The sequence below is a fragment of the Aptenodytes forsteri genome, unplaced genomic scaffold, assembly GCF_000699145.1.
Source record: "Aptenodytes forsteri isolate BGI_AS27 unplaced genomic scaffold, ASM69914v1 Scaffold164, whole genome shotgun sequence".
In the NCBI taxonomy this organism is placed as follows: domain Eukaryota; kingdom Metazoa; phylum Chordata; class Aves; order Sphenisciformes; family Spheniscidae; genus Aptenodytes; species Aptenodytes forsteri.
In genome coordinates this window covers 3,109,704-3,137,672 of record NW_008795527.1, presented here as the reverse complement: position 1 = coordinate 3,137,672, position 27,969 = coordinate 3,109,704, and the positions used below count along the sequence as shown (strand labels likewise).

Sequence of the window (27,969 nt, the reverse complement as noted above, 5' to 3'; positions counted from 1 at the left end):
ACAGCTGGCAGGGCAGTGCTTACTTCAAAAACGCCAGGATATTGAAGAATTGCAGGTCTAGGCGATATGTATTTGTAACAAAAAAAAAATCTGCACCATCCCAGGGCAAATTAATGTGACTGTAGAACAAAAGGGCCAGGTGCCAACCATCCCTTCCAGTGGCCTTGCAATCAGTGTGCTGGGGTGTGGAGCTGGTTGGAAACTTTCCAATACAACTTTTTTTTCCTACTGAAAAAATGTGGATTCACTACAACTGAAACAGTGCCAGAACATGTCGGTTTGAACAGAAAGCAGCCTGCCAGGCTCCCCCACCGCCTGCACATACTGCCCGCCCCAGGCTGGCAGGGCTTCTGCATCCCCCGCCCCCCAGGAGCTCATCGGGCCTGGAGCTACAGCCTGGAGGTCCAGGTCCCAAGGTTTCCAGAGAAAGTGGCAGGAAAATTAAATCTATATTTCTGCCCTAAGAGAGTTTTGAAATTGTATTATTTTCACCAGAATCAGAATGGAAAAATTTTTCCCCCCAAGAATGTAAAGTTCCCTATAGGACAAACATTCAAACACCAGATGCAAGTTATCATGAGAAATGAATGCATGGGCTCAGGCTGAAGGAAACAGAGGAGACAGAAAAAGAAGTAGACTGGCCAAGAACATAAATTGCATGAGAAAACATAGGCAAAAAACAATTTAAGCTAGTTAGGCAAAGGAGAAAACAGGTGAGAAACACAATCATATCAAGGTAAAGCTCTAGAAGCATAAAGCAGCCCTGCTTGAGATAATGAGACAGTTAGGAAGAGAATAGCTGCAATATGCATTTCTCAGGTCTTTTGAGATGCATACAGGGAAGCTGTCCCCTATTTACCTGGAGGTCAATCCAGCCCTTCTAGTGGAATAAAAGGATATTGATAAGGAAGATGGATGTCTGGTTGTCAGGACCACAGTACAATTAATAAGAATAAATGCACTTTTCATTTGCAGAACATGGGGAAGCTTGTTTGTGCCTGTTGATGCACAGCAACAGTTTGAGATCTGACCAAAGATCAGACAGATGTAGATGTAGATGTAGATGTAGATGTAGATGTAGATGTAGATGTAGATGTAGATGTAGATGTAGATGTAGATGTAGATGTAGATGTAGATGTAGATGTAGATGTAGATGTAGATGTAGATGTAGATGTAGATGTAGATGTAGATGTAGCAACAGTTCAATGCCAAAGCTACCAAAGAGTGTCTTCCAGTGATGTCAGTAGCAGTGATCAAGCCTTAGCTGCAGTGAAAAGCATGAGGGAAATGATATAAAAACTGCAGGACTTATGTCTCGGCCAGTAAGGGGGGAGGACTGCCGAGGATTTGAGGAGGTCTGCAGACTTAACCCAGATACCCCTGGACTGTTAACACATACTGCTATTGCCATATGCCTTAGGAAAAGAAAAACGGAAGACGACTGAGTAAATATACAGAAGTTATACTTGAGAATAATCTTAACATCAGAACAGTGAAATTCAAGAAATTACTGGGATATGAGGGGAACTAGATTAACAACTTGATTAACATCCAACAGGGCTGGAACTTGGCTTCTACAGCAGCCCCCATACAGCTTTCACACAAGAATGAAAACTGTAGAAGATAGCTCGCTAACATTAGTTGATTTAATTTATTAACGTAGACTAATATTCACCTTGGTAAGGACACGTGTACAAAGGCCTTACAACCCTTATAATGGACGTAGCGATAAATAAGGGCTCCTGAAGGAATGGAAGAGAGATGGCAGTAAACATATGACACTGTCAGCCTTTTATTGCTCTAATTACCAGTGTTGCACACATACAACTTCTAAGTCAAACTGACAAGATTGCTGATCCCTTTCTTTGCCTTTCACTTCAATTCATACTTGGTGTGAAGTAAAATATTATTTTAAAAAACTGACTTATCCACTTACTATCTGCCAGAGAAACCTTTGTCTCTTGCCTTATGTCCATAGCACCTCTCAATGCTGACAATGCCATTACTCTAATTAAAAAAAAAAAATATATATATACACTATCCACATTATAAGCCACAATTCCAAACTTGGAAGACTAAAACTTGTCTATTAAACTGAGGTGCTGCTCATTACATTTATCACTGTAAGGCATGTATCTTTTTGTTGAAGCATTATGCTCACAGAAGGACGCAGCTGACTTTTCACGAGAGAACACTCAGCAAAGGCCAGGAGCTGGTTCTGGCCTCGCAAAACACTTAAGATAAATTCTAAAACCAAGAATACTATATAAAGCTTGAGCTCATTCTCAGGAACTCCAGAACCAAACTCTCTCAAACGCACTGACATTTAACACAGGCTTCTAACAGCAAGTGTGAAAAAGCACTGAGTAAGGGAGTAAAAAAAGACCCAAAGCTAATGTTTAAAACAAAACCAATTTATTTAAGTTCTAGCCCAACAGTAGAAGTCACAAAGTAGAGTTTATATCCTGTGTTTTGGTGGTTGTTTTCAACTAAGTTAGATATAATGAGGTGATTTCTTTTGAGAAAAGCATGAATCACTACAACTATAATTTTCTTGGGTTCAGATGACGGTTTTAACTCCCTCCAAAATAGCCTGAAATGACCAGCCTTTTTACTAATGCTTTCTAATGGTTCTTTTCTTGCTAATTAATTCATGCATCTAAATCATTCAAAAATAGATAAGCCACTAATCACTCGCAGACTTGATAATGTATCCTAAGTAGACAGCAATATGCGGAGCATGCAATAAGGCTGCCAAAAAGAAAAGAAAAAGGAATTAGAAGGAAAAATAAAGCTCACGCCTTCTATCTAATAGCAGGAGATTTGATTCTGCATTTATTTTGTAGGATAAAATGCTCACTGACGTCAAAAATAGTCTACTATAGAAATGAGAAAAACCGGGCTGCTTCTATACAGGATGCTTTTTTCTAACGTTACATGCACAGAAGCAAATTAAAGGCTCCTTTTTTTTTTTTTGCTTTGGTACAAGGTTTGTTGTCCACATTTAGCGAAAGTAAAAAAGAAAAGATTAAGGGGGGTGGGAAAGAGTGGGTTAACAATTAACCAGCTGTTGTCAGCAATAATTCATTTAAAAGTGGAAGTTGAAACACAAGAAATAAAAGAAATTTTATTGCAAGATTGTACTTTTGTGCATGTCTATGTGAAGAATAATACCATAAAATGATAAATTTAATTAAATTTTCATGTATTGAAGAAAACCGAAGTGTCACAAACAATAAAAATTACAGAAAAATATACAATGCCAATCACCACATTATGAAGTAACATTTTATATTGCTACCATTTTATGATTTTAAATAACAACATATTAAGTTGATTCTGTTTTGTTCTGGACTGAATCATGTATCTGCTTCTTAACTAATTATATGCTCTAAAAATTTGTTTCAGTATGACTGTTAGACATTTCCTCTCTCCTTTCTTTAGATAATACAACCGTGCCCAACTTCAGGAGGGAGGTAAGTTAGTTACACCAAGGGCAGTCTCAACATTTATTCAAGTTATGGAATGAAAAATGCATCATTACCATGGCAACTGGTAAATCACGTGGTATCTGCAATGAGATACAAGGCATCTTGAGTAAACACTCATCTGTGCGCCTGTGTGTCCTCCTCCACACAGAATGGTTCTTTTGTGGAGGAACATGTGCGGAAGTGTGGCATAGTCCAGATTTCACTGTCTCTTCTACAAAAAGTTGATAAAAGTAATCCAAAATGTTATTTTTGCATGGGGTAATTTAACCAGATCTATCATTAGAATAGGAAGAAATACTGAAAAAAAGATCAAACATTGAATGTTGTGCTAGGATTCGCCTCGATCAAGACCGTGAAACCTTACAAATGACAGCACATACCTCTCAAGCTCACTTTGTACCCTGGCATCAGAAGACCATTCACAACAGCACTAGAAAAAAAAGTCATCCTGACAGCGTGAAGAGCTGCCAGACGTGCAGCAGCACATCGCACTGGGGCAGCTGGAGCTGTTACCGCCTCCAGCCATCTGCCCCACCCTTCTGATGGATGTTGCCACCCTCAAAACAAGGACATCCGATCTACCCTTGAATCAGCCCTGAACCACGCTGCTGCATGTCTTGCCGGGCTCCGATATTATCAGCAGCTAACATACAACCTCTCCCTGAGAGGGCCTCCCCTTCCTCCCTGCTCTTAACGAAGACACCTCTCTGCAGAACAACCCCCTCAAACCATACTGCTCTACTGCCAGTCCCATCCATAAAGCATCAAATATCCATCCGTCGCTGGGCTTTGACTGTACTTCCCTGCTGCCCTTTTCTAGCTCTTCTTCTCCAGCCACTATCATGCCCGCACAAGGCTCCTTCCCCATCCTTTTAATTCACCATGAGGAGCAGCATCGACACCAGATTCCCGAGTAATCTCCCTTGGATCACTCCCTTTCTCCTCCCTCAAAATATGTCCTCCTTCTTGACCTCCTGAGCCACCTGAAGCGGTGTTATCTATAGGGAGAAACAGAGAGTCATACCATGATGCCACTTGTCAGCTTCTGTGTGCACAGTGGTTTCTTCAGCCAGCAAGGGCTCCACTTGGGGATGCAAATGTCCACTGACAGGTATCTTCTCCTGATCCCATTCTCTCCCTCCACATCACATCCCATCACCATCAGACAGCGTAGTACGGCCTACTCAGACACTGCCAACACCTATGATGTGACCCAAGAAATACCTAAACTCTTGTCTATCTCCGATCCTGACCTCCCTTCCCCCATTTCTGGCTTCAACTCCTTCCTCACCTTCATAGCTTTATACAAGTTATATAGCTTTATACAGGTTTATACTCCTTTTGTGTATAAGCTTGAGATCTCATCTAATCAACTTCTTCCTACTTACTCAGGAAATTATTTTTATGTCATATGGCTCAGAAAGTCACCTTATCTCATAAGCCCTTCCAGTAATGACTTCTCAAATCTGTTTACTTTGTCACTGCTGGGCTCTTCCTTCCCGCCCGGTTGGTCATTTGCTATTTGACCTGAACTTTGACAGGTAAGGAGATGCTGTGGGTGAAGAAGAGACATGCTCTGGAATTCATCAGCTGTCACAGAGCATTTGAGTAAAGGAAAGATAAAATGAGATGTGTGAACAAATGACCAGGTCTTAACTCCCTAATAGAACCCTGTGGAGAGGGTTATAATATCCAAGTACTCCAGGGAAATAACTAATGATCCTTTCTTCAGTTCACTCATGTTTCAAGAAGCAATCGCCTGAGTTACTAAGTGCTTGAGACTGCCTCAGTAATTGCAATGATTTATTTTATGCATCATCATAACTACAGCACTAGGTCAGGAGGACTTGTGCTTTATGGATGCCTTGAATTTTAACACAGGCATCGGAGGATTAGGAGACTGCAATCAGAAACACCGAGACCACAATGATTTGACTGGGGGCGGGGGAAGACAAAGTCTGTAAAATCCTAGGTATCTAAACATTAGGTTTCTGTTAGGTTTTTAATAAAATGAATTATATCTTCAGGTGATCCTAAGCAGAAGTTGCTTACATTTTCCTCTGCTCCCTTAAAATGCAAGTGATCTCAATCTAATGTTCCTGAAGATCTTTGTTAGGATTTTTCTTTCCAGTGTAAGTAACGAATGTGCAGTTAACAGTGTAACTACCCACTCGGTAAAGACAAAAAACCTCGTTGTCTCTGTCTTACACCTCTCTCTGTTCCAGAGGAAACTCTCCCTGTGCAAAGCCTGTTTCTTCATCTACTCTTAGTCTGTACTGGTGCAGTGGCTGCCTGTTAATACCAGCAGTGAGAGGGATGAGACCTTAGGCTCATGAGCATTTATTTGACATAAGAAGTAAAAACTTTACACATAGCTACTCACCTGACCTACCAAAACAATGCTGTGCCAAAGGATATTTTGTGAGGGGACGCGTCCACAATGCAGGAGGATATGTTTGCGCACCAACAAAAGGGTTTGATGAGCAGCTTCTCAGGCATCCCCATCCTCCTGACATTACTTAAACCCCATTCCCCAGTCACCTTTCCTTTTAGCTATGTGAGGCTTCACTGGCACAGAAGGACATTTTTAGGATAATGATAATTTAAAGTGCTGTCGTCACCAGAACTTTCAGGCTATTTGAAGATCTCGAAGACAATTCCCCTCCACCCCCATAAACTTCAAACTGTTTCTCCATGATAACTGAAGTGAAAGCATTGCTAACCTTTAGTACTGCTTTTTTCCAATTACAGTGTTTCAAGGTTAGCAATGTGGAAAATAAATAAACTAACCCCATTTTCAAGGTCAAAATAAAAAAGGCAGCAATGATAGTCCACAGTAACTTTCATTCACTTGGTATTCAGGACGCATTCTTTCTGAATATCAAATCACAAAATCATTGCCAATTCATCAGATTTTAAGCTTTAGCTTATTAAAAATTAGACTATGCTAAAAATAAAATGCAGGGTTTTACTTGATCTGATTAAGATGTTTCTGTACAGCATGATCTAAGCCTCTAATTATGTATATCTCTATGTTATCTCAATTGTTATTTCAATATAAGCAAATTCATAACAATACATTTTGATGGAAAACATTCATATACTAAAAAGTGGTAAAGCGATAGAAGTAAAAATGTCAAGGTGCTAAAAATGAAAATGTTTCTCTACACTGTGTGTGCCAGGAAAGCAAGAGCTCACACGACATTTGGCAGTGATTTGCCATGATGAAGCAACTCTTCGGGGCTTTCATTTTCGTAAAAGCCCTAGTCTATTTAGAGCTAGGTCCTAGCTCCTTGCCTTTAACAATGCAATACAGATAAAGTTCATTAAATATATTGTCTAAGGTAGGGAAGCGAAGAGGTTTTGCTGTAGCAAGCATTTAACATGTGCATGGCAAATCAGAAGGAAAAAAAGAAGTAAAAAGGATTGGAACAAATTATTTGTTATAAAAGCAAAAGTGATATGGGCATATTGTTATTACACAAGTTATATGCATGATTTACTGTGTAGCTTTTGTCTAATACAAATATTTACTATTTACATGTCACTGCAATGAAAGCAGTATGTGTCAATTGATTAACCAGTAAATATTAGGCAGAGTTTAAGTGCATTGCTACAGCAGCTGAAAAGGAAAATGGTTTAGTGGAATTGTAGCGTTTCTTCCTGCACAGTACAAAACTAAGTTTTGCACCAGGGAAGAAATAGTCATATCTGTACGTATACATATGTGTGTCTGTGTAACAGCTGAGGGTGGGAGAGTGTGAACAGACAAACTACAGGGAACATACAGCCACCCAGTGCAAGAACAGAGCAACTCTGTTCTACGGATGGCTGCAGATCCCACACAAATTAGCACAGATACCGACAGCTCTGTTGTAAAATTGGAGCATGTTCCTTCAGATCCTGCGTAGGTTCCTACAAGGAAATGTCTAAAATGAAATAAGAGAGGCAGGCTTCTAGGGGTCTCCTGAAATGAAGGCTATAGCTGCTTCTCTGGAAAAAAAAAAATTAATGAAGGCCACCTTTCGGGAAGTACCTGATTTGGGGGTCCCACATTAAAAATCTGTCACCTGAAGCAATCTGTTCAGACTTTAAAAGGGAAGCTGCTTCAACCTATCTATAGCATCCTCCAGCCAGCCAGTGCACACTAACTACGCAAACACCACATCAGTGTGGGAGAGCATCCCGAAAGCCTACATTCACAAAGTTCCTGAAAGCAGGAAGCAGCACTTCCATGTACGAATGAGGATCTGAGGCACAGAGACATTCAGTCATTAGCCCAAGGTCTCAGAGGAAGCCTGTGCAGGACGGGGAGCCCCCAAGTCCCCGTCTGACACCCCTACTCCACCACCCATCCTTCCTCTTCAGGGAGGCAGCTATGGTAACGTGTACCTACAAAGAGTTATCCGCAAGATAACCCAGTGTACAGACAGCCTGCCTCTATCGCTTCTTCCTTCAGCAGGCACTGGACGGAGAGCAGCAGAAAGGTGACATTCACAGCCCTGACGTCCCCGAGGTAGGGGCACAGAAGTTTGTACAGGTCTCAAATGTGATGCCTGAGATTCAGGTTTTGATCTGAAGAACTGAAAAGGAGATTGGAACTTTTCAGAAACTGCTAGATGAAAACCTGATGCAATCTGAAGAGAGGAGGAAGAGAGGAGTGTCAGAACAGATGGGTCACCAGGAGAAAGCAGCTTCTTTATGTTACCAACTGAGTCTGTGTGTAATTGACTGGTTATTTCTACAAGGTGAAAAAAGGTTCCATAAGTAGTCCTTGTACGTGATCAGCTTTGCTTTCAGCAAGGTTTGCAGTCTATTTAATGAATAAATATGTACAGCATGTGCACACATAGGCACGTCTCTCTACAGAAGGAGAACTGGGGGACCATGAGCACCCCAAGTTCCTTGGTGGAGGAGGATTCTGCCATATCTTTGGTGAAATCCTGGGAAAGGCCCCAGATGCAGGATGCCATCACCTGCAATGTAGGATTTGACAAGTTCCCCATGGGGCACTGGGCACTGCTCAAACTCCCCTGGAAAATCTTGCGATGCCAATGATAACGCAGGTAGGACAATCCTCCATCCAGGCTTAATTTACTTCTTCTGCCTCTGCGGGGAATAGGAGTGAGGAACTCACTGCAAAGGGAGTTTTGTTTAGAAGCTACATGCTTCTTTTACACAAGTTCATCAAATCTAGGAAACCAAAAAGAAATCAATATAGCCCAATGATTAGCTCGCTATAGGTACTGTGTACAGACTGACAGAATATTTGTGTTGATTCCACTGAAAAGATTTGGGTTTCACACATGAGGGGACAAAGCCAGAGTATCAGCACACTTTCCAGCCATGTACCATCCACACAAGGAAATCCAGGCCTGAATGTGTCTGGTTTTTAGCTTGAAACCTGAACAACCAGGCTTTGCATGTGAGAATTGAAATTCTGGCCTCTTCACTCCAGCCAGCTCTGATTAGTGTCTTCTCCCCTGACCCTGACAACATCAATTCTCTCTATTAACCTGCCAAATATGGCCAAACAGCATATTTTGCAAACACTAAATCGATGTAACTGCTGTAGTTGTATCCACGTATATGTTTTAAAAGTTCCTGTGGTGAATAATCCCCTACTTGCCATATCGAAAGTATTTGGCAAAAAGGCCTAAACTGATATTGTATTTATTTGATAAGTATCCGTGCCTCTAAAAAGGGAAGAGACACTGTGATATTGCAACCAAACCAAAAAGGTGATGCATATTTGCATTCTGTGCTTGTCTCCTACTCTACCAAAAGAGCAGGTTCTCCTTTGTTCCTCCCAGCACTGGGCTAAGTAGAAACGCTGCTCCTGATAGAACACTCACAGGTCTACTCCCCCCACCTCCCAGAGAAAATGGAGACGAATTAAGGGATGGCACTCTCAGTCCAGCCGCTCCAGGCGAGACAGCAGTGTCAGCCAGGCTGGCAGGGGACAGAGCTGATGCACAGCACAGCCAACAAGGGATGTGAGCTGTATGCCTTTCCCTTGATCAAACAAGGCTGTGTAGTTCAGCATCACCCCCTGTTCAGGGCTTACCCTCGTTCAGAGCTTGGAAATCCATCTAAGGTTTGATCTCCAGCAAGCTGTTAAAGGAAATACCAGCTGCTATTCATGATCTTCCTGAGTTAGGTCATTCTATTATTTTCCAAGTCACCAAATGAGGCTAAAGTACTTTTTCCTGCAACCAGCAACTGCTGCTGCTCCCATGCATCAGCGCCTTCCCTGCTCAGTTGTGCACGTTCCAGCCACTGACAGAAAAAGCTGGGAACTGCCTGCCGCATGGTATCAGAAAGTATATTCAAGTAAGGCCGCAAGGTCGTTGCTAATTTCAAACCCTGTTTCATGTTTCCACATGAAACATCTAATTAAAACTTTTCGCTGGGTAGTTAAAATGAAATCCATGCATATGCACTTGAGACCTCATTTTCACGTGCTGTGAATTAGAATATAGGAGGTGCTGTACACAGCGGTAGGAACACTAATCGAGGAAGGAGAGGGGAATACCTGCTTTGATTTAGAGGAAGACAGCAAAAATACCACTAATCGCCTGGGTTTTCATTCCTTTGCTCTTTGAGCTGCCACATACAACCAGGAAAAATGAATGCAAGTGGTGTATTAACTGCTACCAAATCAGCATTCTCCACAGGTGTCCGTGTGTCAAGCACATCTTGCAAATGCCACCACCTTCCAAGGCTACGGCGCAACGGAAGCATTAGACCCTAAGAGCTATACCCTGCTCTCACCAAAAAACACCTATTAACGTCAGCAGGAGCTGAATTAAGCTTTAAAATGCAGGCACAGTGAGTGACAAAATGGCCATAGCAAAAGGACAGGGTTTGGAGATTTTAGGGATGTCTCATGATTAAAATAAATAAACCCTGGGAAAAAAGAAGCCTGCAAAAAAATACAAGGTCAAGTTGTCCTTCCTTTCTTGCTGCGGAGAAGGCTTCAGCAATGGAGGCAGAGATAGACACTTTACAGCTGCCCCTTTTCCCAAAAGCCCTCAGTGCAGATAGCCTGACGGGTACAGGGGAGGCAGCTGAATGTAAGGGAGAGGCCGAGTCTTCACACCGGCATGCTCCAGGTGGTCTCCAGAGCCTGCCTGCAGGAACAAATGCCAACAAATGCTGGTGGCATTTATTCCAGTGAGGTCCTGACACAGGCTGTCAGATCTCTGAAGAAAGCCAGGTTGCTCTGGCAGTTGGGGAGGGTTGTGGTGCCAGCCCAGCAGCACCTGATACAGGACCCCCCCCCCCCCGCAGCCCCCCCTGCCACTGGAACCACACTGACCTTAGCATAGCATGCAGATCTTGCTACAGAATATGCTCTGGTGCAGTGTCTACTGCAAACAGGAGCAGAGCTTGATATGTAGAAACGTATTCACCTGTTTAATGACACTAGCCATGTATCTCCTGCATTACTGGCCCAAATCTCCACTTCAATGAAGCTGAAAATTCTTCCTGAACTTATTCGGGAGAATAGGAGAAAAAAAGGAAGAAAAAAAAGGAAGAAAAAAAAAGAAAAAGAAAAAGAAAAAAAAAAGAAAAAAGGGGGGGGGGGGGCCTGAAGCACTGAATCCTTTTTACATGACTGATCTCTGGGCAGGTTACCAAATCTCAGACAGCTTCCAAAGAGGATGATGTGGTGGACAGCCATCAGCTTCTGGCTTATCAACAAAGTTTTCCAGTTATCTTGGCTGTTTCTTCTCGGCCAGGACCACAGCCAAAGACAAATGCCATTGATTGGATTCAATTCCAAGAGAAAAGTGAGTAAAACAATGAATGACTTAAAAGATCTACACCACTAAAAGGTGAAGGACAAAATTACTTCTGAATTTCAAAAACTGCTTGGAGTTTCTGATTTAAGTTTGTGGGTCATATTAAAAGCATTATCAACTTTTCTTTTTAATCTTCACAAATATAGATAACAAAATCCCTAACTTAACAGAGAGATCCAGGCACTTTTGTTTTTCAGAGTTCCCAGGACAAACATAGAAGTAACTGTACAGAAGTAGATAGCAGGATTCATCCACTGTATTATCAGCATAACTGGGAGTTTATCAATGTCATAAATCAGAAAAATGGAGAAAAGAACATTCAGAGCATTACCAAATGTATTCATCATACAAAGAGAGGGACAGAATGGTAAATTTAAAACCAGAAAACATTAGAGCAGGTGCTTTGAATTTATAAACTGGTAATTTCTACTTCTCTAAAGGGAGAAAATGATAGAGTAATTCTATGTAAGCCTTTGGACAGTCTAGAAACATAAGCAGGTAAGTGGTTCAGAATCTGCAGAGAAACACAGAAGCAGAGGACAGCGACAACCTGCAGACGAAAGCTTTCGGAGAGTTTCTCTGCTTTTTCACGTTGATACACGGAGCAGAAGGTAGAACCATGGAATCATGTTTTCAGTGTTGATGCTACCAGGAATTGTGTCATCCCACTGCCCACGAAAAACAGCAGTCCTGTCCTCTCCCCACTCCTGGATGCTGACCCCTACTCATCATTCACCCCCTTCTTTGTGCATGTAAAGCCTTCATGAAGCCACATGGTGAAACACAGGATCTAGACTAAAATTATGCCAACCAAAAAAACGCAAAGACATTTAATTGAACCAGCTCAGTTTCTGGATTTGGTAAGTCACAAGGCTCTGGGGAATAAAGAAGGCTGTGTTTCACTGTCAGCAGTAGAATAGCTCTCGCCAGCGAGAGTCATCCCTGACACCACGTCTCATTCCCACCCCATACCCATATCCCTGTACCACGAGGGAAACTGATCCAGCTGGAAAATAACCCCACAAGAAAGGTGTATTTATTTTATTTTTCAGCTGGATTATTCCCTGTGTGTCTTCACAAAGCAGCACAACACGGGGCAGCCCAAGGATGGGGACAAGCAGTCGGGGCAGGGATGCTGCCGACGGCACAGGCGCGGAAGCAACGCCTGAGGACCCAGACTGCGAAGTGACTACTACTGCTTGGCCTTGCCTCAGCTATGCTCAGGTTTTTAAAAAATATCTCCCCGGCCCTCAGCAGTTCAAAATCCAACCCACTTCCAGCTTGCTGGCATCCCCAAACCACCTCTCAAGTATCTTAACATTCATTAACCACTGCAGGTTTTATAGCACCCCTTCAAGGTCCTACATGTTTAAGACCCCATTTTATATCTGGGTAAACAAAGGTGCAGAGAAGTGACATGATTTGAAGGTTACATATTAAATAACCAACGGAATCAAAAATAAAAATTCAGTGTTCTGGCTCCCAGGTTTTAGCCTGCTAAATACTACCTGCCCTTTTTACCCTTTTCAGCCTAGTAGCTAAGGTATTGTCCCATACAAGAATGAGTCACTGTTCCACACCAAAGAAAGCCCAGCATGCAAAATGTGTTTGTGGAATTTCCTTCTATACAAAGTAGTTTAATGTTACAGAATAAATCAAAGAGGAGCAAATTAAGCTTTCTTTTCTTTTAAACACTAGGCTGAGCATCTGGAGGAAAGAAAGCATTATGGGAATATGCAACTTGACTCAAAGGGAAACAGTGAGCTTCCCACTTGACATGTTCCTATACTATGCTCACAACACATCATGTGAGCACAAGCATGACTCCTCTCGAGTGCTTTTTTTTTAACAGGAAGGACCATATCATCTCACTGCTGTTTTGCACTCCTGGCAAGAGGGCGTTCTCCTCCAAAACTTTGGCCACATTAAATAACTCAACAAAAGGAATAGTAAGTCCTCTTAAAAGTATATAGTAAATAAAAATACTTTTCGTATTATTTTAACAAAAGTGCTGCAAGAAACTGAAACAAAGCTTTTCCTAGCAGCCAAACGATCCCAGTCTTACATCTGAGCAGGAGGATCCTTATCTCTGGCAAACTTTTTCCATTTCAAAAAGATGCCTGTGCCTGTTCTGCACTGAAAAAAAATCCTAGGACCTGCAGAAGTCTTTTCTTCTCAGAAGATAAAGAGGTTGGCTTATGAAGAACAGGTGATCACCTGGGGCTATGCATTCATTCCAGCAGATGAAAGATCGACCGTCTGGAATAGGACACTCTCTCCAGAACATGACAGAACTAGATTCAAGTCCCTGTTCCTCCTGATTCAGACCAGAGACTTGAACTTCAGGTTACCTCCACAGCAAGCATGTACCTACCTCTTAATTACTTACTCTTACTCAACACGGAGCTATAAACTGACAACCTCATTGATAGACTCATTTTTTTCTTGGCTTGTAGTTGAAGACTAAGTCAAAACTGCAAACTATCGTCTTACCCTGGTACAGCTCTCTCTGCTAACGCTGGCGGAGAAGGGAAGGAGGGTATGAAGGTATGAAGGGAAATAGCAAATTCCTGTGCTGACGTGCTAAATCCGTTCTATTTCAATGACTTCAGACATCTATACCACCTCATAGCTATTCAAGCCACGAAAGTTTCTGCAAAAACTTTTACTGTGCTATAGTTGTTATGTCCACTTGATCCACAGTTCTGCAAGAGATGCAGAACAGCCTCCAAAAGCCAAAGGCAGTAAATCTGCACTCAAGCTACCCAATAGATCTGTCCCAGCCAGAGCAGATACAACAAAAGCAGCGACGATTTTTTAAAAAGTAAAGCACAGATTTCACTCACTGACTGCATTCAGGCATCATTCGATGTCATCATTTTAAAGAATATTTTTGCATCGGAGCCCTGATTACTGACCATCAATTCAACAGTACCTCAGCGCAAGGCCACAGCTTTGTCAGGCTAACAAAACCTGCAGCTCTGGACACATCCTGATGTTCACTCTTGTCTCCTTGCAGGCGTCCAGCTGGACAGGTAGGTGCACCCTAAAATAACCTTGATGTGTCATGGCTGGAATTTCCTCAAGAAATTCCTCGGTCGTGAGTAATCTATACAACCCGAGGCTCTAAATCGTAAATCTTCTTTTGTAAGCCTTTTAACAGCTTCAGCCCAACCACTAATCTGCTTCAATGAGCAAATCATCTGTCTTCTTAATGAGACCACTGATTACAAAAGTTAGTACCCGGTAAATTAACAAAACTGTTCTTCAGTATCTGTTGTCCTTCTGAAAACATACCTGCCCCCCTATAATATCTCTGTTTCATCTTGAACTGGCTAAGTCACAGAATCACTACATTCAACCTCTATGTACTTATATACTTTTAAACAGTATGTAACTAATTAATATATACATTAATCTGTAAAGGGATTACAAGGTGGATTTAGGAAACATTCCCCTCCCCACTGATGCATGGAAATACTGGAAGAGCCCCAGCCTAGAATATAACTTGTATGGTTGAATAAATAAATTCATATTCTTTAGTTCTCTAATGAACACATTAGAGAATCTTAAATTTCCTTTGAACATTAGTGCCAATTTGTAGAAAGCTTATTCAGTTGATCTGACTATGAAAACGGTACGATAATCTAAAGAATATTTTCCCCATGTTGCTGAGGTGAAAAGCACTTTTACGATTTTGCTAAGACAAGGATACTATAAACAGATGGGATTGTCTTAATGAGTGCAATGCTTCATTGAAATAATAACTGGAAACACTGTACAAACAGTATCACGTCTATTACAAAGGCATTAATCAATTGAATTGTAGTTGCTTAAAAGGAGTTAAAAAAAAATAGTTTAGTGCAAATATGCCTCAAAAACATCTCAAAAGTATGCTTGAGCAAAAAAAGCTATGACAAATTACTTCAAATGGCTTTACATCCGGAGCTTGCTTTCTATATCCTAATTAATGCTAACAGTAAGCAAACTTCTCAAAAAAAAGCAGGCTCATTTTATAGCTGAATATTTCAATACAGATTTTTCATCTATTTTCTGTCAAAGCAATTGTTTTAAGGGAATGAAATATTTAAATAACATAAAAATACAAATATCCAGCTTCACATTTCCCTAGGCTTCTGAGTGTGATTTGCATGTAATGATAAAATTAGAACTGCAAGTTTACGTAGTTATTTTTACTCTAGCCCACATTTGATATTAAAATAATTTCTGTGCATTTTAGACAACCATTTAATTTTATTTATTTATCAATACATTGAATCTCATTGTAGGAATGCAACAGCACAGAGAAGCAGCTTATCTGCCTATTTAGAAGCTTATTTACTACTATTTACTTTCTACTCATTAGCAAAACTGAAGTTTCAGGAAACCTAACACATATGGTAGGTTCAGTGCCTTAATTAAGAACCTTATTCTAACACATTAGCAAGTGGGAATGGGGAAAAAAAATCACTATACTTTAGTTTTTGTTTTCCTCTACAAGTCTGTGAGCACCATTACAGTTAGAGCACTTTGCAAACATTATATTCACCAGAGAGGAAGCTGGCACTGTGTGCTACAGAAGAACACCAGTTCCAACACACCAGTCTAACCTGGTCACAGCAAGCTTCCCGTGCCAAAAACAAATAAGCAGCTCACATATAATAGAGTTTGAGCACAAAACTTTTTAAATTATAGGACTTTTTCAGAACACCTTTTTCTCCAGACCGTAAATCTGGAAATAAATGAGAGCATACCAGAAACCTGAAACAAAAGCAGTATGGACTTTCTGACTTGGGTACTTAAAATATGAAGTAAAAATGTATGCATGTACAAAATGATCATATATATATGTACACCCCAATTTTACACCCTCCAGAACATGCCCAAACTGAAGGAATCCCTTCTCTCTCCCACCATAGTTCCAAACTGAGCTTTCCTCCAATGAACCACCCAGCTGTCACATATTTTCCCTCTTCCAGACCATCTGCTTTTTCTGAGAAAAAATAATTATATTTCATCTCCTTCTGAACCAGCTACCCAAACCAATCCATGCTTCACCTGCCCATTGTGGGCCACAGACCTCCAACACCACACCTTGAAGAATACCTTCAGGTACTTTATCTGTCCGAAAACCTCTGGAAGACCAGACTCCTCCACACCTTGAAGAATACCTTGGGGTACTTTATCTGCCCGAAAACCTCTGGAAGACCAGACTCTTGTGCATCCACATGTCATCTACCTTTCCTACGTGAGTCACTTAAGTTCTGTCCTCAAACTCAGATGAAGATGTTGATTATTTATTTGAATGATAAAGGAGGAGGGGCTCACCAGTCCTCCTCACAGCCTCGCTCCCCATCGCGCTCCACACCTCATTCACTGTACAGGAAAAAAGTTATTGGGGTCATTGGGTACCAAATTCTTCAATTAGGCTGAGAGGTCTTCCTTCTTCAAAGGAAAGTACAAGAATCAGCAAAGCCCAATCTTACTACATTTGTGTTTGCTGTTAATGCTGGAAAACCAGGTGAGGTTATACTAATCTGAAGAGTACTTTAGTGCTTTAGAAACACAGTGGGTAGCACCAGAGGAGCCCCAACTCCATTTCCCATTATGTGCCTCGGACACAGTACACGTAGAGAGGAATTATGCATATGCACAATTCTAACCCTGCGTTCAAGTTGGGGGTTTTTTTGCATATTCCTAGAGAAGAACAAACCAGAACTCTGCTTTGGGCAAAAATTCCCCCTTGGCCATCTTGGAAAGAGCAGCTTTACTTCCAGGTGGGTTCCAAAGCCCCCAGCCTCAAACAGCAACACTGCCCCGGGCTGACTGAAACACACAGCCCTGCAAACCAGCAGCATTTCTGCTTTGAGATGGGCTGCCAGGAGGCCAGTCCGGCTAGCCGGCTCTCCAAGTGCAGGGAGAGGAGCCTGGCAGGATGTTCAGGCGTCTCATTTGCAGACCGAACTCCATCCCTTTGAGGAAGGCAGATCATCCGTGAAAGCACAGTTTGATCTCCCCAGGAGGGAAAGCTGGTGAAAGCTTTAGCGATGGAATACTTGCTGAGAAATGAGGGCCCTGTGGAGAATGCACAGAGCCACTCCATTTTACTGCCTACATCGAGTGCCCATTAGCCTGTGTTTCTAAGAAAGTAACGTAAGAGTAAGCTATGCTTTTAAAAATAAAAAAAAAGAAAGATGGGCATGCTACACATAACTTTGTAAGGACACCACACCCTGAACATGTTGTTCCTCTAACATTTACAGTGAGCACAAGGGACTGGGCAGTAAGCCGATGCCAATGAATCTGCCATCACTTCTGTAGCAGCAGGATGAGACGGGAAGGTCTGAAAGCCCGCATCTGAGCGGTACTCACTACAATCCAGCCTGCTGCTTTTCTCCTTGGAGAAGAGAGGGAGCAGCTGCCCGGAGCAGCAAACCCTGCCCAGCCAGCCAAATCCTGCCACCTGCACATGCGCCAGAGCAGCTCTCAGACCACAAGGGAGGAAGGGAGGGAGAGGATGGGATGGAAGCTCACAGCTTCCTGAATGTGTGCGACCCACAGCCCCCACCACAGCAAAGCGTGGGTTTTTTCCAGTGAAAGTGAACTACCTGAGTCAGCTAAACTGAGAACCCTACGACAGACCTTGCCCATGTTCAGTAATGAACGTTGGTGACTGTTCCTAATGAAGTCAATAGACTGGTTGGGGGCTTAGCAAATACACCTGCACCGAGGCCTGCAAGTCTCTCTCACATCTGGGCATGGGCTGCCTGGACCGTAGGGAAGAGCCACGTCACCCCCCCCACCCTACAACAACCAGCAAAGTGCAGAACAGGGCAGGGGAAGCACGCCATAATTTGTTATTGCCAGCGCTAGCTGTAAGATACTCCCCACCCAGAAATAAAGGGCACATGAGGAATGACCTGGGCTTCTGCAGTCTCTCAGGCGACATTTCTCTTCCCTGTCACCTCCTAGGTCTAAAGGCACATCCTTGCCCAAGAGCAGTAACCACTGCATTATGCCGCTCAGTATGGATATGAGCAGCTTGCTCTAGCTCCTGCTAAACTGAAGTCACTCATCTCCTAAATAGCAGCAATTGCTAAGTACCATACTTTTCAAAGGAGAAGAAAAGCTGAGCACTTCTTTCCTTTCCATTTTTGGAACTGTACTGTAATCTGTGCAGCTACAGAGCTGCAGCTGACTCCACAGCACCCTTTGCAATGACCGGAGTAAGCAGCAAAAATATCCACTGAATTTTTGGAGTATCAGTCCCGACGTTCCCCTCTCCCCTATGCCCACAGCATCTGTAACCTTGCTTCCAAATCCTGAAACACAATTAGAAACCTTCCCTGGCTTAAAATCTTCCTTACTTAAGCACCTAAACTTTTAATTGCACTTTGCTGGTATGGTTTAAAGATATATGGAAATTCTGCCAGATGTCCATGGCTAGCGGATCTGCCGAGGAACAATTCAATCTCAGGGATTTGAGCCTGGCTAATTACCCTCCTCCCTCCTGCACACCTACTGATACAATTACATATTTGACTACACCAGACTAGACCTTATACGCTGCCGAACAGAACAGCACAGAGCTCTGAAATAAGATTCCATCCTTCTCTTTTCCTTTGTGCAGCCTTACTTCAGTAGGAATGAGCTTGCAGATGAGCTGAAAAGTATTTCTTTTCTAAAGCACATGCCTTTTTTCTACTGTCCAGTAAGCAGAAAATGGAATAAATTACATATACATTATAGCAAGATACATGAGGACTAGGTGTGATTTTTGTTGTTTCTTGCAGTTATTATCCTGGGCACCTTTAGATGAATATGCAATCAGAATAGAAATCCTTACCAGGAGAACAAAATTAGGATACATTGTGCTATAAGCAGAGCAGTCAAGTTTTAGTGCATTTTCAATCCAGTTATTAACATCTGAATAAGTGCTTTCAGAAGCATTAAACAGCATGCTGCTTTCTTCAGTGTCACTTTTGGTTGAAAACACAATTTTTTTCAAGAAACTGCTGAATTCCCTATCCAGACCATTCTTTTTAATTCACACTGAAAAACTCCAGCCAATACTTCCTTCCAAATATACCAGCAGCAAAGTAATTTTAAGACAATTTAAAGCAAGTACTTGAAGCACTCATATACCTTATACATTATTTAAATACACCCTAAAACCCAAATATTTCATAATCACTAACAATGATTTGGTAGAAAGCATCCTGAAATCATCTGATATTTCCTAGGTGTGTAAGATATTAATAACAGTAACTGACAGTCAATGACAACATAATAATTTGTGTTGACAATTATTGGACTGAGCGCACTTCAGAGAAATGTAAATGCCAGAGGAGAGCAGCTACAGCTCCATGACTAATGTGTGCCCTGGATTCTGACCATCAGCTTTGCTATTTCAGTTTTGTGACCTGAATCTCCCTCCCCTACCAGAAAGAAACAAAAAAACCCAAACAAGAAATGTCTTACTTGTTCTGCCTTCTCCGGTGGTTTTCTGTCCGCCTGCAAAAACTGGCAGTTTTCTCTCGCCAGCTTCTGGACCAGCTCAATCCGTCCGATGTCATCTCTTCCCTGAAGCTTGCACAAAACCCCTGCCTTAAGGGTGGGAGAAAGAGCAAACAGATACTTAAATCCACAATCCCAGGACATGACACCGCCACAAATTTCAACCTTAAAAGAAACACATCTGTTTTCTCATATTTGTGGTACTTCAGTGCCGCTTGCTGAACACAAACACGTCGCTGCCTCCTGGGAAACAACTGGAGAAGAGCTGAGGCACATCTGAATCTCCAAATGTATCTACTTTGGAGGAGCGAAGGCAGGGCTAACTAAATCAACCGTTCCTCTGAGTGTGACTATCAGATACGCTGTGTTTTATTTGTTCCTGTCAGCCTGTTTCCTGTTACATAAGAGAACAAGAGCAAGAGGTTAAAAACTCATGGGAAAGTTAGCCAGGAACAGCCCTGGAAAAAGAATGAAGCGCAACACAAGGCACTCCTAAAAATAACAGGCTACAACTCCCCCTGCTCCAGCTCCAACCATTTTTCACGTATGCAAGCCATAAGAGTTAAGAGACAGTTGCGCCACGTTTATTTATTCTGTAAATAACAAATCAGTATCTCCTGATTTTGTTCAGGGAAGAAAATGAGATTTGCTTTAAAAACTATGTTAGAACTATTTTTTTGGCTAATAATCTGCCAGTTATTCATGCTATGCTGATAGTGTTTTGTCATAACATTCAGCACTGGTTGTTTTATAAAAATGCCATATATATATATATATACACACACAGATAAAAAGACGGATTCATGCTTGCACACAGGCATACCAAACCCATCACAAAGTTAGCTGATGAGGGCTAAATTGCTCCCTGAAAAATCAGTGACTAATATCACTATCCATGATTTGGTCATGGATATAGCCTCTGCGTAACTGAGACCTGGCTCAACGATACCGCACGGCTTTTATTAGCCCAAATGTTTTCTGATGGGAACAGCATATGCCTTGAGAAGGCCAGGCAGGTGGCATGGCTATGGTATTGCCATATGACTTTAAAGACAATCTGCAAATAAACCTTTTTCCCCACTTCCTCCACCCTTTTCTTTCTACTGTTCATCCTGAGTTTAACTGAATCGGTATTTACTCCAAAATTCATAAAACATCTTATTAGTCAGGAGCAAAAGCCAGGGACGCCCTGATCCCTAACCTGTAATGCCATGCAGGCTTCATTCCTTTGGCCTGGAGAAAATCCTGCCCGTGACAGCTGAAGGTGTGAGAGTGCCCACCCAAACCATCCTACAGTCCACTGTTTTCTCCAAGGAGGATGGAAATGTGGGTTAAGGTTTCTTCAGCTGAGGAGGCCAACAAATCCACTTTCTGAATAAAAGTGCTTTAACGCTGATGGAAAAAAACAAGTTCCATGGCCACATCCAAAGAGTCATCTTTAATGAATTATTTGAAAGAAATTTTTACATGCCTACATTCCTTCAGTCTGGATGAAGGCATCTCCTCACAAGCCTGCATCAGGCACTTGTGCTCTGGAGAAGGAAAGAATTTCAGATAGAGCCTGTGCTTTGCATGTCCCATGCTCAGTCCCCAGCCTCCTGAGGCACCCAGCTTTCCCACATAAGGAACCTACACACTGGTTTGAAGGTCAGAAATCCACCAAGAAAATAAGAAATTGCAGCGCTTAACCTGAAGATCCTTACATTTTCTATGAGATTAGCTCCTGATCTTCTAAATCGAGGACATGGATTTATAAACCAGTTCTGAGACACCGTTATCACCTGCAGATCAGGAGTGAGACTGATTTTATCAAATGTGGAAGAATATAATGAGCTAGTTGTGCCAACTCTCTTTAATCGATAGAGAAAAAGAGGTACTTATGAATTTTTTTTTACTCTACCGTAGACATTTAAAAATGGTCAGATGAGTTGTTTCCTAAAATTCTTCTTTTTTTCCCAGTAATTTGCACAGGAAGCCTAGGCAGTTGTCACAGACTTGGCTGAGGTCAGATGTCTGCGCTTCACAACGCTTTGATGGCTTGGGGACATCAGCTAGAGCCAAACCTGCTTATTTCATGGCTTCGGGATGCTTCTAGCAGAGAGTATACATCTGTGCACTGTAATCCCCCCAGGCTTGTAGGCTAAGGACAACTCAAAGTGTTATGGCCTATTAGGGCTCTGGGACTATTTTGGCTTTGGGACTGTAAAGATTGACAGCCTCTCTGGATCTGGGATCCTACTACTGCGGAGGGACTTTCCCCACCTTCATCTTGTGCCCAGCCAAGTCAGACCATGACCTACGAGCGGCATAGATGGTTACAAGTCCCTGTACTTCAAATGTCAGATGGACATCGACAGAAATGCAGTGTTCACTCTGCTGAACAAATATTTATTGATCTTGTGTATGAAGCAAAGCCCAATGGTTAAAACCACTTTTTTTTAAGCTGAGGGAGGGGGATCTCACTTTGGGGGGACCAATTGGCTTCAGTATGTTCAAGTGGAAGAAACATCCTGGAGAAAGACAACTTTTTGAACGCATGGGCCTCGCTCTCTTTCACCCCTCGCCCTGTGTTCAGACAGAGCATGTTATGGCTTTCTGCATGGATGAGCACCCCCAGGAAAAAGTAACTCTAGATACGAGCCCATTACCCCTGCCACGAATACCGTCTGTATTCAAGTTGGCAATTTCATTAAAGAATCATATTGTCCTGTTTCAAATAACCACCAAGAAGTAGTCTTCCATTTTAACATGTCCCCTCCTCCCCAACTATTCTTTAATTTAAAGAATTACAGAGAATGTGAAAAAAATATTTATTTTATTGGGTTTCCAGAGGCTAAAATGTCAACTAAAAAATTTCTGGGAGGGCTAAGGTATTATCAAGTTAAATGTACATGCTTGGCTCTGGGAGTAAAGAATGCACTTGAAATACAAAAGGCTAAACATGCTTTTTCATAATTAAGAAGAAAAATATGAATCCCTCGCTTTTAATTCTGATTTCCTCAATTATGCTGACTTTCCACTATAAATCTTTCTGCTAAATACTTATAAGAAAGCATCCAGGTCAACTAATTAATTAATTGATGACAGCTTCTAAAAGCTGGTTGGGAAGATGCTGTTAAGAGTCTCCTATTACTGGTCATTTTCACTTGCCAATATAAATTTAATTTTCAAGCAATACCTTTGAAGCTGTTAGGCAAAAGGGTAAAGGCGAGCCGCCCTACTTGCAAAGTGCAATTTCAGTTTGTATTTTGTGTGGGCACACACCCTCCAAAATCCTGCATGCCCAAATGTTGGTGCTTAGTCCTCTAATTCGTGTACACCAACAGAGACACAAGTACTAACTTATGTGAAGGTGAAAATCACAAAGTTGCATATTTTAACTGGCTTTAATTTAATGAATAATAAAAGAATGTAAAAGCTTTATAGTAAGGCTTTACTACCATTCACGGCACAAAATTACTATAATTAAAGGTGTTTATGCAATATTTGAAATGAAATAAAAAAGTTTAATGGGAAGGAAAGTAAATTTGTCACTACTGAGGTTGGAAAAGCAAAGATGCTGACAACACATTTTCTGTTTCAGCACATCCATTGGAAAACACACCCTCTGCAAAGGCCATAAATGAATATGCTAGCAGTGACACAGAGGTGAATTAAGACAGCCCTAGGCAGACACGATGGGCTTTTTTATTTACATTATTTACACTGTTTACAGCATGCTCGCTTTTAAAAATCCATGTACTGAATTTTTTCCACACTTCTACCAGTTTTGTCAACTAACTCCAATGTAAGTCAAGCCTCCATCCCGCAGAGCGGTGTTTAGAGCAGGCACCACACCCTTCAACTCTACTAACAGAAGAGGTTTGTGGTGGTTTGGTTTTTTTCCACCGCACCTCTGTCTCCTTCTGTGTCTGGTGAAAACAACATAATTATTACAGGCTTCACCTTTGATCAACCTGAAAACTTAAAACCATATGCCACTGCCTCGAAAGATCATTTGCTTTGCTCCAGTCACATGCACGGTCTCACTAAAGTGAAAAAAAAAAAATCATTCACACCCTTAAACCAAACTGGATTCGGTGTTTGCAGGATGTCGTTTTTATGGCACTGACAAACAAATTGGAGCAACAGCTGCTTTGATAACGCTCCTGCTCTCCTCCCAGTTGGGCGCTTGAACGCTTTTGTTAACTGCTCACTTAATAACTGTTTAATTTTAAATGTGTTTCAAATTCTTTCAAATTTTAGAAGCTGGTTTCCAGCCAAATAAAAGCTGAGCAAATCAATATCCCAATAATAAATTCTTATGGATTTTTATAATCTGCCCATGTAATCTTATTAGCTGGCTACTTAGGAGCTTTAAGCACACATGTCATAGTCTTTCTTTTTACACCTCTGACATAAATGTGAACAAACATTTAAAAAAAAAAAAAAACTACAACAATCAAGTAGAACTGAGCATATATGAAACCCAAAAAAGAAAACAGAAAGCCAGATTTTTTGTGCAGTGAGGTCAGTATTTCCCCCTGGGTCTTTTCTATAGCTTTGTAATGCACAGCTGAGCTCTAGAAGATTGATCCTCAGCCCCGCGCTGATGTGAATTAGGAATCAAAGTCGGGTAACAAAATTTTCACACAATAGGGCTCCTACTACACTTTTTTTTTTTTTTTTAAATAGACTTGAAACTGTGTGCAATTAAGAAAAGAGCAGGCCATTTCCGAACATCTTGCTCGAGCGTTACTCTGAGGAGTATGCTAGAAAAGCCTAGTTACACACCGACGCAGTAGGCATATCCGCATGGTCCCCAACTCTTCTGCCTGCGCTCTCCAGGTGTCTGCCATGGCCCAGGTCTGCTACTGGAGCTGCCTACAGCCCCTCCTGGGCTCACTGTGGTCGAGACCGCCCCTACCTTTATTAAGATATAGGTACTGCTAACTTGGCTACATGGCTTGTACCCCTTCAGCTAGGCTCGCTCACAGAGAGCAGTGCAAATCCTGTCTTTCTCGCACACAGCTTTTTAGCGGGCAAGGTGTTAGGAGATAAATCGGAGACAGGAACTGCAAATTGCATACGTAGGAAGGAGAAAAGGTGGCAACTGGTAGGAAACATAAGATTTTCAAGAGGAATAGAAGAAAAAAAAACAAACAGTCAAGACTGGGAGAAATCAATTTTAAATTAAAAGCAATAATCAGTACCAATACAATGAGCAATATAGTTACACTTGCACAGTCTGAATGCATGAACTGAATGATTGAATGAACTGGAGATTAATCAAAAAAGTTTCACAGAATTAAAAAGGGTAAGCAATTCCACAATAAAATACTCTAAAATGCAGTTAAGTTTCTTCTGAGCAATATCTAGAAGGATGCTTTAGTTGTAAATGAAGGCAGTTAGGGAAGGAAAGAAAAAGGTTGTTGCTTACACTCGAGTGACGAATAAGTATCTTCAATTCATTGCATGTCTACTTACAGTGATTAAAATTAAATCAAAATGTCACATGCCTTTGCCTCCTAAAACACATCTCATTTTATTTTCACATCTGGTATATGCTTTGTGTATTATCTAAAAAGAGCAGAAAGACAGTTTAAGAATGCTGTCAGATTTCAACATCATGGGATTAATTCCCAGGGTAATCATCAATCTTATTCTAAATAGTCACATAAGACAAGATCCAGCAGACTTTCTCCTTCATACAGGCTCCCTGTGCAGAACATCAAGGAAAATCCATTTCCCAGAGCTATTGAAAGCAGATCCTTCAACTTGTAGATCTGAAAAAGTCCCTGAGACGCCATTAATCTTGCACATTTACCTGAGCATCAGAGGTATCCTTGAGCTCTTCTAGTCCTCTTATTTCTTGACTGCTGTTTTCTTCATTTTGATGAATTGCTAAAATAAGAAAGAGGGAATGTATTGGAAGCAGGCAGGTTCAAATCATAAGATGCAGCAAAGCAGCATGGCCCAGTTTAGATCAAATAGGATGACCATTCAAGAAACCTCGTTCCAAGTTTGGCTTTCCAGTTAACTCATCGAGTGGTTTTGGACAAATCCTATAAGGTATACCTTATTTTTCCCAGGCAGTAAAATGCAGTACTAAATAGTTACATTCCTGCTACTGCTAGCCCTGATAAAACGGTGACATTTAAGGAAACTCCACTTTTCCATACATTATAACAAGACCCGATGACTCACAAAGAATAAAAAAATCAGACACCCCTTTATTTTCATTATATTGCAGAAGGTCAATTCAGACTAAACAAAATAAGCAGATTTATCCCTCATCTCAGCCTTGGAAAATTCTTTGTATGCATCTCAATCTTAACAAACACCACCACTATCCATGAAAATCATCTCCGGAAGAAACTGTAGCAGAAGATGTTCTATTGAAGGTTATTTGCTGCTGGCACAATAAGAGAAACGAGTAACTTAGCTCAATTAACATTGCTTAACACCAGTGAGTTTTGCCAGACTTTAAAGAAAAATGGTTTGGATCAAACAAGTAAGCTCTGGACGGGTGGAAATCAGAATTATCAGTTTACCTAGCTAAAGAAACAAGGACCACATTTGAAGAGACACATCAGACTTCCGTATTGCAAACAGCTATATCTATAAGTAGCTTTACTAGCTATAGTCCAAGATACTCTTCCAGTCAACATGCCCACCCGCTGTATTTTAGTGGGACATCAAGCCCTCAGCCATTCTGAAATGTGACACGTGGCAGGTTAGGAGGGTCAGACACGATGAAACACATGAGAAGTGACTTCACCTTACACCGTACTCATTTACTTACAAGCACATACTCAAATATCATCGATCTTGTGTACGCATCGAACGATTTGCCAGTGTAGCCATCACAGTTGTGACAACAAAAGCATCCTTGAAGTGGTAGAGCAAATCCACGTCCTGAACAACACCAGACTCATGGCTCTGATGGATGGGAAGGAGGATTCAGCTTGTGTGCTTCCTCCTGTCCACCTCCTCTCTCCTTCACCCCTGGGTACCTGAGCTGGTCGTCAGGCTGCAACTGAACTGCCACAGCTCACAGCACTGTGTTTTCAGACAAGGATCACCAGTCCTGTTTTGCCGTAAAACTATGTCCGTGAGCTGAGGCAGCCCGGGATTTGACTGATGAACAGATCGGCTGTAGAGGTAGCAGTACTACCTTCATCAGCCACCCTCACCTAAGCTCTCCTCAACCCTCAGCCTGAATTTTTAGACATACAACCAGGATACCATCACTGAGCTAATACATGTAACGTGAGCCATGAGGTCTAGCTTCGTGTGTCTGGGTTGGGTGCTCAGCATCTGCTGCAGACAAAATGCAGCCTAACCTTTAGGCAGCATCCAGCAACTTAAAAGTAACTTTAGACTGTTCTTGACTTCTAAAATAAAGCATATGGATTTATTTTCTTTTTACTGCAGGATTTCTGCTGATATTGCTATGTCATATAGGGTATAATTCTTCTTTCTTTCCCCACAGTTATGCTATTAAAAAAAAAAAGTAGTAAAAATATGTAATTATAAAAGGGGAAAAAAAGTCATTTTGTCCACACAGTTTATTCCATTCAGGGATCTTTTTTAATCCATTATCAAAGGAAATGTATTTTCTGTATCAGAAATAGTGATTGTATTTTCTGTATCAGAATACAGAATATTACAAGCACGTACTCAAATATCATCGATCTTTTGTACGCATTGAACGATTTGCCAGTGTAGCCATCGCAGTTGTGACAACAAAAGCATCCTTGAAGTGGTAGAGCAAGTCCACGTCCTGAACAACACCAGACTCATGGCTCTGATGGATGGGAAGGAGGATTCAGCTTGTGTGCTTCCTCCTGTCCACCTCCTCTCTCCTTCACCCCTGGGTACCTGAGCTGGTCGTCAGGCTGCAACTGAACTGCCACAGCTCACAGCACTGTGTTTTCAGACAAGGATCACCAGTCCTGTTTTGCCGTAAAACTATGTCCGTGAGCTGAGGCAGCCCGGGATTTGACTGATGAACAGATCGGCTGTAGAGGTAGCAGTACTACCTTCATCAGCCACCCTCACCTAAGCTCTCCTCAACCCTCAGCCTGAATTTTTAGACATACAACCAGGATACCATCACTGAGCTAATACATGTAACGTGAGCCATGAGGTCTAGCTTCGTGTGTCTGGGT

The 27,969-nt window shown here is 41.6% G+C and overlaps 1 protein-coding gene across 1 annotated transcript in view; it reads right to left on the bottom strand.

Moving 5' to 3' along the window:
• Window positions 1–684: 684 nt before the first annotated feature.
• Window positions 685–27,969, bottom strand: part of LOC103901235 (rap guanine nucleotide exchange factor 5-like) — a 61,910-nt gene continuing 34,625 nt past the window's right edge. The window contains exons 8-13 of the mRNA XM_019472779.1: window positions 25,623–25,699; window positions 19,781–19,906; window positions 9,121–9,187; window positions 4,373–4,489; window positions 1,032–1,214; window positions 685–689 (exon numbers count right to left, since the gene is read on the bottom strand). Of these exons, the coding sequence (XP_019328324.1) occupies window positions 685–689; window positions 1,032–1,214; window positions 4,373–4,489; window positions 9,121–9,187; window positions 19,781–19,906; window positions 25,623–25,699 (575 nt within the window). The remainder of the gene's footprint in view (window positions 690–1,031; window positions 1,215–4,372; window positions 4,490–9,120; window positions 9,188–19,780; window positions 19,907–25,622; window positions 25,700–27,969) is intronic.